Source organism: Setaria italica, chromosome V, assembly GCF_000263155.2.
Source record: "Setaria italica strain Yugu1 chromosome V, Setaria_italica_v2.0, whole genome shotgun sequence".
Classification (NCBI taxonomy): Eukaryota; Viridiplantae; Streptophyta; class Magnoliopsida; order Poales; family Poaceae; genus Setaria; species Setaria italica.
The window spans coordinates 8,110,105-8,125,762 of NC_028454.1; the positions used below are offsets into that span (position 1 = coordinate 8,110,105).

Here is a 15,658-nt window from a genome sequence, read left to right on the forward strand (position 1 = left end):
GCTTTTTCCTTCAAATTAGGGTGCCTTGTATAGTGTAAAATTTAATTTTGCTAAACGGTGCATAGGGTGTGCATAGCTGTGCACGGTGAATTTGTGATATACCTTGATGAACCACGGTACATAGGCTGTGCAAAATTTACATTTTGTGCTATGGTAATGTACCAGCGACAGTTGGGAGGTTAAAAAAACATAAACAAACGGTTGGAAGTCCCAAAGCCTGTAGTGAATGTGGCCAGGGGGCCGGTTCGGTGGCGGAGGAAATGAAAAAAAGGCGTTTGCAATCATGAACTTGAGTGCAGCCTTGTGTCCTTGTGTCAGTAGCTTTATGTTCCCTCGTTCTGACGCTGGTACAAGCATTTTTGAAGAAAAAATGAAATACGAAGGAAATACATATTCCCTCCGTCACGAAGAGTGCAATTCTACGAGGGGTAGCGTGAGAAGAGTCCAATATTCTTATTTGTTGGCCACATACAGTAAGTTTTGGTATACAAATCAAATCTGATCAGGTGGTTAGATCTATTTTTCTAGGATTGTATTTTTGCGTGGGATTTTTCTCAAAAGGTAAGGATTGCACTTTTTAAGGGATGGAGGGAGTAGACTAAAGGTATGTTTGGTTGCTAGCTACCATTTACTACACCTAACCTTTAGCAAGTGTGGCAAGCCACAGAAAGTGTGGCAAAGAACTTTGAAGCTACACTTTGTCATGGTATAAGGAATCTCGCCACACTTTTTGTCTCTAGTGAAGAAATTTTTTTTACCAAAGATTAGTTGTCCAACCAAATATTTAACTTGTCAAACTTGTTGTCAAACTTGCTTAAAGTTAGGTACTACGAAGTGTGGTCGGAAACTAAACACCTAACAGACATCAGCACACGAGAAACGATGCAGATCAAGGGCTCCGATTGCTATCGCAGCTGCCGGGAGCACCATCCCGCTGGGAATGGCAATTGGCGAACGCCTCGCCAACTTCCAACACAGCGAGAGAGAGATCTCTGCTGCGCTCTCGTCAGTCACCGCAGGTATCCCTCGTGCGGGGCGTGTCCCGACGCGCTCGGACGGGCCGACGCTGCCGAGTCACGGTCACGCGCCCCCACGTTCGCTCCCCCAGCGGCTGGCTCTGGCTGGACGGCGCGGCGACATGGGCGAACGGGCCGTGGGCAGCGGGCATGTGCCACGGGAGTGGGGTGGTGGTGCGGCAGCGAATCCCCCAACAGGCCAACACACACCTGATCAGGCCAGGGCCGGCAGGACCCCACGCGGCAGCCTGTGCTCGCCACGCCACAGCCCCACGTGCGCTGCGAGCGTGGCGCGCTGGGGGCTGCCACCCCTCGGGGGGGCGCGGCCGCCCAGCTCGGACCGCGTAGAGCTACAGGACGACCCGGGCCGGCCAGCCCTCGTGCCAGCGGCGTGCTATCTCGCGACGCCGTCGGACGCGTATCCCGAGACGCGCGACGACCTGCTAGCTCATCGGGTCATCAGAATTCAGGTGGGCAGGCGCCGGCACCTCAGCAACGCCTGCCCTTCCTACGCCGGATCCCATACCGGATCTCCTCCGTGTTAGCAGCCGCGTTACTCTCCCCCCGTGTACACGGTCCAATAACGGCATGTTATGTTAGCAACGGCTTCAGCTTCCAACAACCCAACACCCCCTGATCTGATTTCATTTTACCCCATGAGATGAGATGACTCAGGTCACACCTAGAGCGTCGGCCTCGGCCACGCCATGCACCCAAATGAAGAAATCATGGAGCCACAAAAGGAGGAGCAAGAAAGGAAAGGCGAGCTGGCCGATTACTGATTAGTGCTCCTGAACGTGCTTGCCAGGCTCTCATCACCCTTTAAATAGTACATACTACTATAGCAGTACAAAGAAAACCACAAACCAGAAAGTGTTAACCGTTGTGCATGAGGATCAAATTGCAATGTTATCGTAGCAAGCAACTCCGTGTTGTTTATACCCCAACTAGACTTATTATTCTCTCTCTATATATATACATACGCGGCGATGGAAGCATCAAGCACGCACAGCCGTAAAGCGACGGCGGCCGAGGAGGATCGTGAGACGGATCGGCTAGCTTGGCGTTGGCGCCATGCCAAAAGGAAGCGCCCGCTTCTTCCTTTGGCCGAAGCGATCGTCCAGGGGACATGTCCGTCGCTCGGAAGATCGTGCTGGATCTCTCTCGCCCGGCGAGGAATGAGATCCCAGCCAGTGGCAGATCACATCATTAGCACCGCATAACCGAGGATCCGGAGGCGAGGACCACCGCACCGCACCTACCCGGGGTTGGCCTCGCTTCCTCACCGGAGATTATCCGCATCAGGACTCCCCGCCTCGGTCGATCGGCGGATAAATACTCCCTCCATTTCAATTTTTTTTTCGTTTTGAGTTCTATAGAAGTATAGAAGTATGTACTTGAAAAAGTCAAAATGACCCACAATTTAAAACAGAGGGAGTACCGGTTTACATTTAAAGTAGAAGCAATTTGCAGATTTAAACACTATATAAACAAGACGGGTGGTTTCATGGAAATCTGAAACTGTATCTGGATGTGGTTGCGGTTTCATTAGGAAAGATCTGCCCCTCAAAAACAGGCATACCCTGATTGAATTGGTTGATCCGTCATATCAACAAAATGACCCCCCTCCAGATCTCACGAACATTATTCCTAGCCCCCTTCAAATGAGATCCAGATATAGGGACCATCTGATTCCGTGCGTCAATCCACACGGCAAATATCTCATAACTAATAGTAGTATACTCTACAGGATATCCATTTAACTTCAGATCAGATAAGATAATTTGCTAAATCAGAATACCAGAAATAATGGGCGCAACAGGACCATCCGAAGAGGATAAATCAATATGCGGGTTTGAAATCCTCTACTTGTCTTCTACAGGAGCGATCAAGCACAGAAAATACAGTTTGAACACAAGACTATGACCTTGCTGATTTGGTCTGCAACTAGACACCCCACGAAAACGACATACAGCATATCGTCGAGTGGAAAGAGCACTGCTACACTTCAAAGCAAGATCGTTCGAATGCTATGAAGCAAAATGAGAGATACACGGAACCAGGGCAACCCCAAGTTGCAAGAGAATCAAGGTCAATGTATTAAACGATAAGAAACATATCAACATCAATATCAAAGTACAAAACCGGACCGATGTACACATATGGATATTTTAACTCGAATTGAAGTTTCTACAAGCAAACTAATGACACTTATCTGCACCTCAACCTGAATGACTTCCGAGAGTTCAAATATACAGAGGGGCTACACAAATGATGACTTCTTCGTTTTTACCAAGGTTCTTTTGGACACTATATATTTATTCAAAACAAGAAGAAGAAAAAAATAAGACAGCAATTGGAACTGGGATCCAACGCTTGGCTTTCCCCAATCTAATCCAGCATTGTCACCCTTCTATCAGTCTCACCAACACAAGAACCATCCCGTTATGATCTTATTTTCAATCCATGCTTGGATGCATACTTGATTTGATCCCCAATGCACAGCTTCATGGTAGCAACACCTTGCCACAGACTCACGTAACATGCAGTAGCAACAATAATGATAACAGCAGGAAACTATGCCTCTAGAGTTTGCAACATACCCGAAATTCACCAATTCTCATCCTCAAGCTATGGAGTGCTGCTTAATGTTTTTCAGCCTGACCGGCATCAGGAGAGACAATGGGCTGATACTGAGGTGGCATTGTCGGAGGCGCTGCTGCCTGCGAGTAGTAGACTTGTGGGCGATTCGGATCAGCATACTCATACCCATAGTTGCCTGCCATGTTCGCAACGGGCTGCTGTGCAGGGTGGTGGTGGGATTGAATAACATGGTGGTATCCCACTCCAGCATATCCAGGTGCGGCATTGGGTGCTTGTGCAGGGGTGGGAGCAGCTGTTGTTCGGTAAACACCAGGTTGCTGCAATTCAGGCTTCACTGCCATCTGAGGAATAGGCACGGTTGGCTTTGGCGTTGTGTCAACAAGGGCAGGCGGTGGCAAACTGACTTGTGCACCAGGAGGCATGCTATAAGGCTGAGGTGCATTCTGCTGCATAGGAATGTAATACATCCCGGTATTCGGGTCGAATGCATGCGCTTGTTGCGGCCGAGGCACAGGCTGGGGTGCCTGTTGAGGGACAGGATGGGGTGCCTGTTGAGGGACAGGATGGTGATAATATGATTGGATTGGAATGAAGGTGCCGGTGGCTGGGTTGTGGATGAAATGCTGATTTCCAGCAGTAACAATCTGCTGTGGAGCTGGCTGTTGCGGTTGTTGTGGTGGCTGCGGCGGTGGCTGTTGCTGCTGTGGCGGAGGCGGCGCATGCATCTGGGCAAAGACATATCCAGGTGGGGGCTGTGTCACTGCGGCAGCCGCAGCGGCAGCAGCAGCATCAGGAGCCGATACTGGGAGGCGGTAGCTGGCAGCTTCAGTTCCCACTGGCATATCTCGCTTCAGATCGGCTGGAGGAGACCTATCGTTGTAGTAGACGGCTCTGAAACAATTGACAAGACCCATGGACCGCATAAGGTTTCGTCGTAATTCCTACTCAAAACAATCATTCTCTGAAAGAAAATAATCTAAGCATAGTAATATGCATGTAAAAATTGGTTAGGTTCCAACCGACCTACCTATTGGTGGGATCAGCAACGGGTGGAACCTCCTGCTTTGGAGGCTGTGGCTTCCTGCTTCCGCCACCATGATCGGACTTATCATCGTCCGAGAACACTCGGCTGGACGCCTCAGAGGGGCTCGCAACTGGAACGGCCATGGCAGGGATCGGCACCTGCGGTGGCGGTTGCATGTAGGCAGCAGGCGGCAGCTGCTGCTCGGAGATCCCCATCTGCGCGAAGTGGTCCTCCACGGTGGTAGGTGGCATGACACGGGCGTCCGGCGGGCGGTCCTCCGGCCGCACGCGTATAGGCGGCAGATTCGATAGCGACGGCGCCGAGGAGGTCGAGCCGAACGAGGAATTCTTATCCAGCATCGGCGAATCCGGCACGGACTGGACGTCGTGCGGGTGCCTGCCGCCGGCGGCGGCGGCGGTGGCCGGGAGCTTCTGATGCTGGCTTCCGCGCTGTTCCTCGGAGGGAGCTGAGTTTGGGACCCCGCTGCGGGAGTGGACGGATGAGTCGTCCTCCAGGCCGAGGAGGCAATTGACGGAGGCGGAGTCGGTGGAGATCCCCCTGGGGATGCCGTCGAGGGAGCCGGAGATGGCGCTGTTGAGGGCGTCGACGAACCAGTTCTCGGACTTGGAGGAGTCGTCGAGGAGCGAGCCGAGCGAGGACGAGGACTCGGGCTTGGCGGGGAAGAGGAAGAGCCGGATCCGCGAGGTCCGCGAGGATCCGCCGCCAGAGGATGAGGCGGCGATGCGGTCGTACTCGTCGACGAGGTTGTCGAGGTCCTCGTCGGTGGAGACGGAGATGAGCGAGTCGAGGTCCTCGTTGGGGAGCTGGTATTTGAGCGTGAAGGGGCGGCCCCCGAGGAGCGAGCGGGAGAGGCGCGCGTGGACGTCGGCGAGCGACGCGTGCCGGTCCACGGCCACGATCCGGGTCTCCCCGCCGAGGTAGCAGAGGGACTTGTCCGTCGGCCGCGGGACGATCCGGCCCCCGAAGCTGCACATCAGGCGGAGCCGGCCCCCGCCGCCGGCCGCCGCGGCGGCGGCGGCCGCGGAGGACGGGAAGGGCTCGTCCCACGAGTCCCCGCCGCGGCTGCGCGGGGAGGACTCCGTGGACTCGGGGTACCCGGGCCCAGGGCCGGGGCCGGAGCCCCCCACGCCGGCGGCCGTCGCCGGCGGCACCGGCTCCATGAGGGCGCAAAGCGGCGGGCGGCGGGCGGCGGGCGAGGAGGGGAGGGTGGTTTGCTGCTCTGGCTGCGCTGTCTCCTGCGTGGGTTTTGGGTGGGGGATTTTATTAGATTTTGGGGGAAAGGGGAATATATGAGATGAGAGGAAAGCAGAGGGGGAAGCGAGGAAGGAGGAGGAGGAGGAGGAGGAGGGGAGGGAAGGGTGGTGGGCCCCGCGCCAGGAAATATCGCTGGTTACGGGAAGCTGTTTTGCGGCCTGCGATCTAGGCCCGGTTCCTGCCTTACCCCCGGCGGCGGCGGCTGCGCCTGCCTTCTCGCTCGCTCGGGGTTTTCTTCTTTTTTTTTTCTCCCCTTTCTTCTTCTGCCCCCGCTTTTTCTGTTACGCCATGGCGAGCGCCATCCTGCTGAGTTGTTTTCCTTTGATCGTCAAGTGGCGTCTACTGTTTATTATTCCTAAGTGAGGACTGCTTGATAGCCTTTTAGACTAATCATCCAGAAATTGACCCTCGACCAGCGGAAGTTCCATGTAAACGCTCGAGTGGCCGAGTAACACGTCGTCATTCGACCGTATCCATTGTGCAGGTACTTTTCCTTTCTCGTTCTTCTCACAAAAAAGAAATTAAATAAATTTACACATACTTAAAGAGCATCATAGTAATTTCTTATTATTTTTTATACTTGATCCCACTAAATTAGTGCTTCTTGATATTTATCTTTTTATACTTCGTGGTATATCCTTTGTTTCCACCTTTCGATTTCGCCGAATGGACGGTTCTTATTTTTTTCCAAGCGCTCTAAAATTTCTCTTATATATAACTCATAAAAGGGAAAAAAGAATATTCATGAATCGCATTTCAGTGTCTTCGATGGTTACGGTAACGGTATGAATCAATTGCTTGCGTTTAACAAAAATTAATCGAATTCTCACACCTCAACATTATAAGACCATGATCCAATGCTCCGAAAGGACACCACTGGTCCAGGTACCCTACGGTCCTACGACTCCCCTCTAATCTCCCCCCTCACTAGCTGCAATCAATCGAGGATTCTAGCATTTTCAACCGATTAAAATACAAGGGAAAAAAGTGGTAAGAGTGAAGAACACAAGAACATGAACAGAATTGCACGCCTGACTCGTTAAATTGTTGAAGCAACAGGGCTATTGCACAAAAGTGGTTTGGAGAAGCTCGCAGAGGAAAGCAGCTCAGTTTCGCAAGTTGGCTGAAGGTGTGTTGGCAGCTCATTCCTCGACTCCTCATGGTCAGTGGACCTCACGAAGAGAAACGAGTTTGTCGCATGAGCTTCCTGATGAATGTTTGCAACGTTACAAATTAAAAAGTACCAGCACCGCACACCGCTCCTTGTTCGATAACGTCGGCTTTCCGTTAGCCTGTCCAACAGAAGCTTGCTCACATTCCGAACCAGCATCCTTCCTACGAGCCAAAAAAGAAAAATAAAGAAAGAAAGAAAAATAAAGAAAAAAAAGAGAAAGGGAACAACTGGAGTACAAGCAAGCAAAACCTCGACACCGTTTCGGCATTTCCTAATTTTTCAGGCTCACCGTCGCCGGCTCGCCTGGTCCGTCCGCGCCAGCTCGAAACATCAAATCCAGCAGAGGGGTGCACTTAAGGGTGATAATGGTTGACCCTCGTACCTTCTTCACAATCCAGCACTATTTTTTAATTTAAAATTATATAATATTATGATCTGACTCTTATTGAACCGATCTTTAAATTTGCCAGATTAAATTAGTTATCCTTTACCGTACCAAGGTACACTGCGTTTGACACTAGGGCGATTGGCACACAGCGGCTAAAATTTAGCTCCTGTCACATCGGATGTTTGACACTAATTAGGAGTATTAAACATTGGTTAATTACAAAACTAATTGCACAACCCCTAGGCTAAATCGCGAGACGAATCTATTAAGCCTAATTAGTCCATGATTTGACAATGTTGTGCTACAGTAACCATTCGCTAATGATGGATTAATTAGGTTTAATAGATTCGTCTCACGATTTAGCCTAGGGGTTCTGCTATTAGTTTTGTAATTAGCTCATATTTAATTATCCTAATTAGCATCCGATGTGACAGAACTAAAGTTTAGTTCCTATCTCCCAAACAGCCCCTAAACACGACTGGAATCGTACTGTGCCACGCTTTTTCGCTCTCTTCTTTCCTCCTGCCATCAACGGGCCAATGGGCCTCAGGCAATGGATGGATGGATGGATATACCCGCCCACAGAAATGGCAGAAGAAGTTCAATTTCAAAAAAAAAAAAACAAAGAAAGAAATGCTAGAAGATACAAGCGCAAGATCCAAGGCCTGCGATTGGACGCGTCTCGCCGCCTCGGGAATTGAGTCTGCTGCGCTGTGCTGCCTGAGACCCTGAGTAATCAAATCAGACCGACCTCATCTCCGGTCACCTGCCGCCGCCGCCGCAACTTGCCGGTTGCGGTGACCACGGAGTGGAGTGGAGTGAAGCGGGGGGGTTAGGGGAAGGCTTGAAGTGAAGGGGAACCGGGTCTTTCTTTCCAGCTGAGGAACAGCTGACGATTAGGGCAATGCAACCGCCGCCGTGGAGTGCAGGCCAGCGCTGAGCAACAGTATTATAGTCTGGTGATACGACGTGACGCGGCATAAGTTAGGTATCGCGTACAGAATAATGTTGTGATATGATTTAAGTTAGTGACCGACCAGCTGGAGAGATGGTTCGAAAAGGCGGCCAAGCCGTCGCTCCTGCGACTCAGCAAAAAAGCGTACCAGACGCCGAGCCAAAATGTGATCGTATTCGATCGAGCACCCCGGACGGCATTGCCTTCGTTCGTTCGGTTGCGCGCCTCCAGCCTCCTCGTTCCGTCGTGCTTTTTTTGTTAGGTCTGAATACACGGCTAGGAACAGGAGGCTGTATAGGCCATCACTCATCAACACACGTTTTGATCACACGTCACGATGCATGGGTGTGTGTTTCTGCTTGTGCTAAACTAAACGTTGCTAAACAAAGCTGACGCTAATTGATTGGTCAACTTTGGGTGATGCACGTACCTGACAGGGGAAGCCGGGAAAAACAACAATATCATTAGCCGAGGTGTCCCCAGATGATGATACAGCAGGCTTGAGAGGAACTGAATTGAGAAAACAAAAACTTTTGGCTCATGCTACAGAAGAGATAGAGAATGCAGCGGATCGACCAGACAACTCCTCGTTCATTTTCTGTTGGGTTTTCGTCTGTCAGCTGGTGTCGCCTTCCGATCGATCCATCGAGGAACGAATGCTTGCACGCATGCACTAACAAATGGCTTTCAGCTCAATCTTTTTGTAGTACTCCAAAGAAGCATTTTTCGTCAGGGCAACGAACGAATCGGAATTACCGATGGTGAAAGACAAGCACTCGGAAAAAAGGGAAACGCAACTGCCAGCGGGGGAGAAGCATCCGCGCGCCGTGAACGAACGGCCGACCGGGCAGCCGAGCAGGTGAGGTCGCGTCCGGGCGTTGCACGATCCGCGGCACGTCGTTGCATCGGGCCATCAATCCGCTCCCTCCCTCGCACGAACGTACGTTCGTATCGACCGCTGCGTCTCTTTTCCGTTACAGGCGCAGCACGATCGATGATCCATCGCCGATGGGCGCCTTTTGCTTCAAGCAAACGCCTGGATCAATGGAATCGATCAGTCGATGGAGGCATCATCGTCGGCCGTCGCAACCCGTCGCTGCACGATAGATACACACACACGCGCGCACCTGCCGTTCGAGTGCTGACCATTATCCCAGATCGCCATCACCATGGGGTCCCTACCTGCGCGATCGTGTTGCGGTCGTCGGGATTAACCGAGGTCGTTGTCGCTGGTGCCAATGAGCAATGGAGGTCGATCGGGCCCCGCCCCCCGCGCGGTGGCGATGATGGCCGGCCGATGCATCGAGCCCCCCGGCCCGGTGTGGGCGGTGGCGGTGGGGTGGCTTCTTGCTGTCCAGATCGCTTCGATCGTCGGAGCTGCCGCAGCGATCACGTGACACGTGACACGGCTCGCTCGCAGGTTGTATTCTCACTCACCACAACAGTCAGCAGGCGTTTAAATTCACGGGCCCTGGTCCTGCTTGGCTCACTAGCGTTAAAGTTTAACACCCGTCACATCGGATGTTTGAATACTAATTAAGAATATTAAATATAGGCTAATTATAAAACTAATTGCACAGATGGGGTGTAATTCGCGAGACGAATCTATTAAGCCTAATTAGTACATGATTTGATAATGAGGTGCTACAGTAACCATTTACTAATGATGGATTAATTAGGCTTAATAGATTCGTCTCGCGAAATAGCATAGGGTTGTGCAATTAGTTTTATAATTAGCTTATATTTAATTCTCCTAATTAGCATCCGAACATTCGATGTGACACTGTTAAAGTTTAACACCTCGTATCAAACACACCAATCTGAGATCTCATTTCATTTACGAGCATTCCGATCCATCCATCGGGATCGAGTGAAAAGACGGAGAGAATAGCCGGTTTGCGTCGTTTCTCCCAGCTCGTACAGATCGGGCGTCTAATCAGCTCGCCCCTCCTAGTGCGAGGTGACGGTGAGAAAGGCCGGGTAATTGTCAGTCTTGCCACGTCCGATCATAATCATGCTCAGTTCGTCCCATGCTGGCCGGTTCCGGGTTCCGACAACAAGACACGCAGAGGCAGAGCGAAGAAATCGATTTTTTTTAAATTTTAACCCTTTTTAAATAATATTTTAAAAACAACCCTCCGGATAAATATATCCATCTTGTGACTTTTTGTCACGCTGGCTCACGTGGCGCAATAAAATAACGTTGTCACGTCATATACAGAGAGCACGGTGAGATGAGGACTCCTCGTCACGCCACTTTGCATAGCTTGACGCTACTCTAATTTAATTTATTCATTTTGGATCATCTAAATAGAATAATATTTGAACTTTAAATGATACGAAACTTAGCATGTACGACATATAAGGTGTGAACATTCTATTTTAGTAACATGTGCAATGCCATGTGCTACATATTGTGAAAATTTTAATTTCAAAGTAGGTTACGCATTATACCTATATCCCACTTAGGGCTCTCGTTAAATGATTTTCCTACTTGGGAGCATCTCGATAAAATAGCATTTAAACTTTGAATGTCACGAAACTTAACATGCGCACTGTAGATAAAAGTCCAATTTTACTTACATGTAGAAGGTCAAGTGCTACATATTTTAAAATATATAATTTCAAAGTAAGCTACGTACTATCCCTCTATCTCTCATAGGACAAGTGTTAAATAAATTCACTTCAACTTTTTCTTTCCTTCAGTTTAATAACTTAATGAAGTCTAAATATTTTAAAACTCTAATAATACTATATCATAAGATATATTTATTTCATTTTAACTATATTCACACTCTTACTATTCTTTGTTTTGTTGGTAAAACCAAGACAAACCTCATGTTTTCTAGCTAGGAGTAGAAACCACGAGAGCGCATGAGCTTCCATCAATCAATAAACAATTGACCTTATTCAATTTTGAATTAGGCCAATGGATATGACTAAGTTGTAAATACAAGTGTTAGAAATCCGTAATTTATGATGTCTAAGAAATAACACTATAACACTACATTGTAGATTGCTGTATCATTATCTCTTTGAAATTAGAAACCATGACATGATACTATAAATTGGGATTAGTCTAATAATAGCTAGAAACATCCATGCAACATAGTTTGTGAGAAACTTCTCGATCACACAATACACCATCTACTTTGCTATCCAACCTGATATATATTACAAGAACATGAAGTACATAATATGCGAGTGAATTAAACATGAATGAGTTAGAAACCATGTGTTCTTTGAAGTACATCGTAATATACTATAGTGTGCATGCAGAAATGGATGGATGTTAGAACTAAGTTTATATTAGTGATCAATTAGTTTGTATCCCTTAATAGAGAGACACAAGTTAGTGGATAGACACATCTATGAACAAGCATGCATGTTTAGGTGACAATTTTTTATAGGAACACTCTTTCCTATGTATAACAATGTTCATTAAATCAATCAATACAACCAGATATTAATCTCACTTTCTCTTATGGCATTTAAGTTTCAATAGCTACAAGATATGTACTGAAATTCCCAAACTAAATTCATTAGTTAAGGTGCGGGTGTATGATCCGTAGTGAGATGGTAGATCGGTGTACTCCCTCTATCCCCTCTTAGTGTCGCTCTAGACCACGTTCCCCTCACAATCCCGGTTCCCGAGCGACAATTAAAACGGGACGGAGGGAGTACTCATAGTGCCAGGTAGCATATATAGAAATTGAATAAATCTAAAAATATGATCACATCATCTTTGTTAGCAGCAATGTCACATCTTAGTCATATCCACAGGCTACTTCAAAATTGAATATGGTCAATTGTATAATGATTGATGGAATGAATATAGTTAAAATAAAATAAATATATCGTATGATTTAGTCTTATTAGAGTTTTAAAATATTTAGGGTTCATTAAGTTATTAAATTGAAGGAAAGAAAACGTCAAAGTGAATTTATTTAACACTTACTACTGTCCTAAGAGAGATAGAGAGATAGCTTACTTTGAAATTATATATTTCAAAATATGTAGCACTTGGCTTTCTACGGATTAGTAAAATGGGACCTTTACAACTTCCACAGTGAGCATGCTAAGTTTCATGACATTCAAAGTTTAAATGCTATTTTATTGAGATACAAGTAACCATTTAACGAGAGCCCTAAGTGGGATACAGGGATAATACATACCCTACTTTGAAATTAAAAATTTGCAAAATATGTAGCACTTGACCTTGTACATGTTACTAAAATGGAATGTTCACACCTTATATATCGTGCACGCCAAGTTTCTCAACATTTAAAGTTTAATACTATTTTATTTAGATGGTACAGAGTGAGTAAATTAAACTAGATTAGCTCTTATCATGCCATGCAGTGGTGTGACAAGAGAAGTTCATGTCATTTGGCCGTGCCAGCGTGGCAGACTTGTCATGCCACGTGCACTGGCGTGACAACGTGGGGTCACGAGATGGAAATATTTGTCCCGAGGATTTTTAAAATTATTATTTAAAAAATATTAAAATTAAAAAAAAATCAAAGAAATCACACGACGGTCGATGATACGGTGGTTGAACGGAACGGGACGGGGACGAAACTGGACGGTAGGTCGGGATACCTGTCGGCCGGCCTTTTCGCTCTCTGCACCGTTTGTTTGTAGTTCAATTAAGCACAGTACATCGCGGTTGGAGGATGAAACATGCATGATGATTGATGACGATGAGATGAAGGATTATGAAGCCCAGATCTTTCTTAAAGAACGCATTACGCAATGTGATGGCGTTGATTGGTGCTGCCGAGAGAGTAGTTGTACGGGCCGCCTGTGTATGCATCCATGATACTGCATGACGTTCCGAGAGTATCAATCCTTTATGGCGTTTTTTAGAGAGCCAAAGGACTGAAGGTTTGAGAACCTGACGATGGCTACTTGTTCAAAGCTTAATCCGGCCGTGACCTTTGGGGCACGCAGAAGCAAATCTGCAGCCTGCACGCAGCAGCCCGCTTTGAATGTTCCCGGCTGCATGCAAGAATGCCCATTGCCCACGCAACTCGTGCGTCAAGTCGTCAATTGAGCGAAAGGAAGACACGGAAAGCAACCGCGCAACAAAACAAGGATGATATCAGGACATGTACGTATGCGAGCAAATGTTTTTTTTAGAAGGCGGCCTTGTCTTCAAAGTACAAGTTATAGCACACTCACTCCTCACGCATGCTCCTCCCTATGCGCAAGCTAATATCTACATCCTATACTCACGCTCACATGCTCGCTTTAAAAAGATGGTCTCGAACACCAATTTCCAATATGTGTGAAGGTCACCACAGTTCAGGAATAAATTCTAGAAAAATTTTAGAAAATTCCTCACCACTTGGGATCGAACCTGCAACCTCTAGGGGAGGCCGGTGCAACTGGCTTTCCCACCAATTGGTCGCAGGCCTGTTCGCTGCGAGCAAATGTCTCGAATACATCTGCATGTGTACAAACTAACTAGAGCAAAAATCCGAAATCATTTGGTTTCTGCATACATCCTTCAAGTACTCTCTTTGTGGGTATCTAAGGAGGTGTTTGATACTAGGTGCTAAATTTTAGCAGTGTCACATCAGATGTTCGGATGCTAATTAGGAGGACTAAACATGAGCTAATTATAAAACTAATTGCAGAACTCCTATGCTAATTCACGAGACGAATCTATTAAGCCTAATTAATCCATCATTAGCAAATGGTTACTGTAGCACACCACATTGTCAAATCATGGACTAATTAGGCTTAATAGATTCGTCTCGCGAATTAGACTCCATCTGTGCAATTAGTTTTATAATTAGTCTATGTTTAGTACTTCTAATTAGTATCCAGACATCCAATACGATAGATGCTAAATTTTCATGGGGTGTTACCAAACAGCCCCTAAATCAGGTGACAGGTGCAGAGCTAGTGCTAGATACGGTGTTCGATTGGATCGCGATAAACTGCACAAATACTAGCTTAACTATAGAAGCTTGTCGGAAAAAAAAACAGCTGACTCATGGGCTACCGACTACCATGCATAGCCAACCTCGTATCATTCTACGTAGGAAAAAGTTCAAATTACTCCCTTCAAGTATAGCAAAAGTTCAGATAACTGCCTAAACTATATTTTAGTTCAATTTATCTCATAAACTATGCTATTTGGTTCAACTTAATCCATAATACAATTTGTCTTTTTTTCTCCATACACAAGTTGAATTTTAATTTGAGACTTTGCAGGGTGGTAGGGGACATCACAGTCTATATTTAAAAATATTTTATGAATTTTTTATCATTATTTTTTATATAATTTTGTATATCAATGATAATTTTATTATTAAATATCCTACCCTATCATGATAAAAAATTTATGATATATTTTTCTAACATGCCTTATGATGTCTTCTGTCATCTTGCAAAATTTGAACTAAGACTTCACTTGTGCATTGAGAAATAAAAAGACAATTTGTGTTAAGAGATGAATTGAACTAGATAACATAAATGGCATTGGCCTAGTTTAGGGATAAACTGAATAAAAAATATTTTAGGGTTATCCAGACTTTGTTAGGGGGTATTACCCCATGCTAAAGTTTAGCACCTGTCACATTGGATATTTGGATGCTAATTAGGAGTATTAAACATAGGCTAATTACAAAACTAATTGCACAGATGGAGTCTAATTCGCGAGACGAATCTATTAAGCCTAATTAGTCCATGATTTGACAATATGGTAGTACAGTAACCATTTGCTATGATGGATTAATTAGGCTTAATAGATTCATCTCGCAAATTAGCATATGGTTCTCCAATTAGTTTTATAATTAGCTCATGTTTAGTCTTAATTAGTATTCGAAAATCCGATATGATACTGCTAAAATTTAGCAACTAGTATCAAACACCCTCCAGACGGATACGCCAACATCCGTAGGTAACACGACAAATATCTCCCCGAGCTAGGAAAGTGCCAGCCAATAGCCGCGTCAGTCTCAGTATCAATTAATGAACTTGCCTATCTGACGCGCGAATTTTTCCACGGTGGCAACTGGGCAGGGCCGCAGGGGGGAAGCTTGGAGTTGCGTGGCATCTGCGTAGTGGAGGACGCGCGCGCCGAGTCAACCGTCAACTGTCATCGTTGAACAGGCATAGCGATGTTGCAATTCGAGGAGAAATTTCTGGGCAGCGCAAACAGTCAGTCGGTGACTTGGCAGCACGTTCCGATCGAGCTGGATTCGTTTGC

General features: G+C 46.7%; 1 protein-coding gene across 1 annotated transcript; it reads right to left on the reverse strand.

Moving 5' to 3' along the window:
- Positions 1 to 3,091: 3,091 nt before the first annotated feature.
- Positions 3,092 to 5,951, reverse strand: LOC101757309 (leucine-rich repeat extensin-like protein 2). The gene is made up of 2 exons (XM_004968093.3): positions 4,648 to 5,951; positions 3,092 to 4,511 (listed from the first exon to the last, which is right to left on the reverse strand). The coding sequence occupies exons 1-2, from the start codon at positions 5,823 to 5,825 to the stop codon at positions 3,662 to 3,664; spliced, it is 2,028 nt and encodes a 675-aa protein (XP_004968150.1). The 5' UTR covers positions 5,826 to 5,951; the 3' UTR covers positions 3,092 to 3,661.
- Between the last annotated feature and the right edge of the window lie 9,707 nt (positions 5,952 to 15,658).

Excerpts from the sequence above, each read along its gene's own strand:
- LOC101757309 (XM_004968093.3), bottom strand. The coding sequence starts at position 5,825 with ATGGAGCCGGTGCCGCCGGCGACGGCCGCCGGCGTGGGGGGCTCCGGC. Across the intron at positions 4,512-4,647 it reads GTTGCTGATCCCACCAATAG|AGCCGTCTACTACAACGATA; the intron begins GTAGGTCGGTTG and ends CAATTGTTTCAG.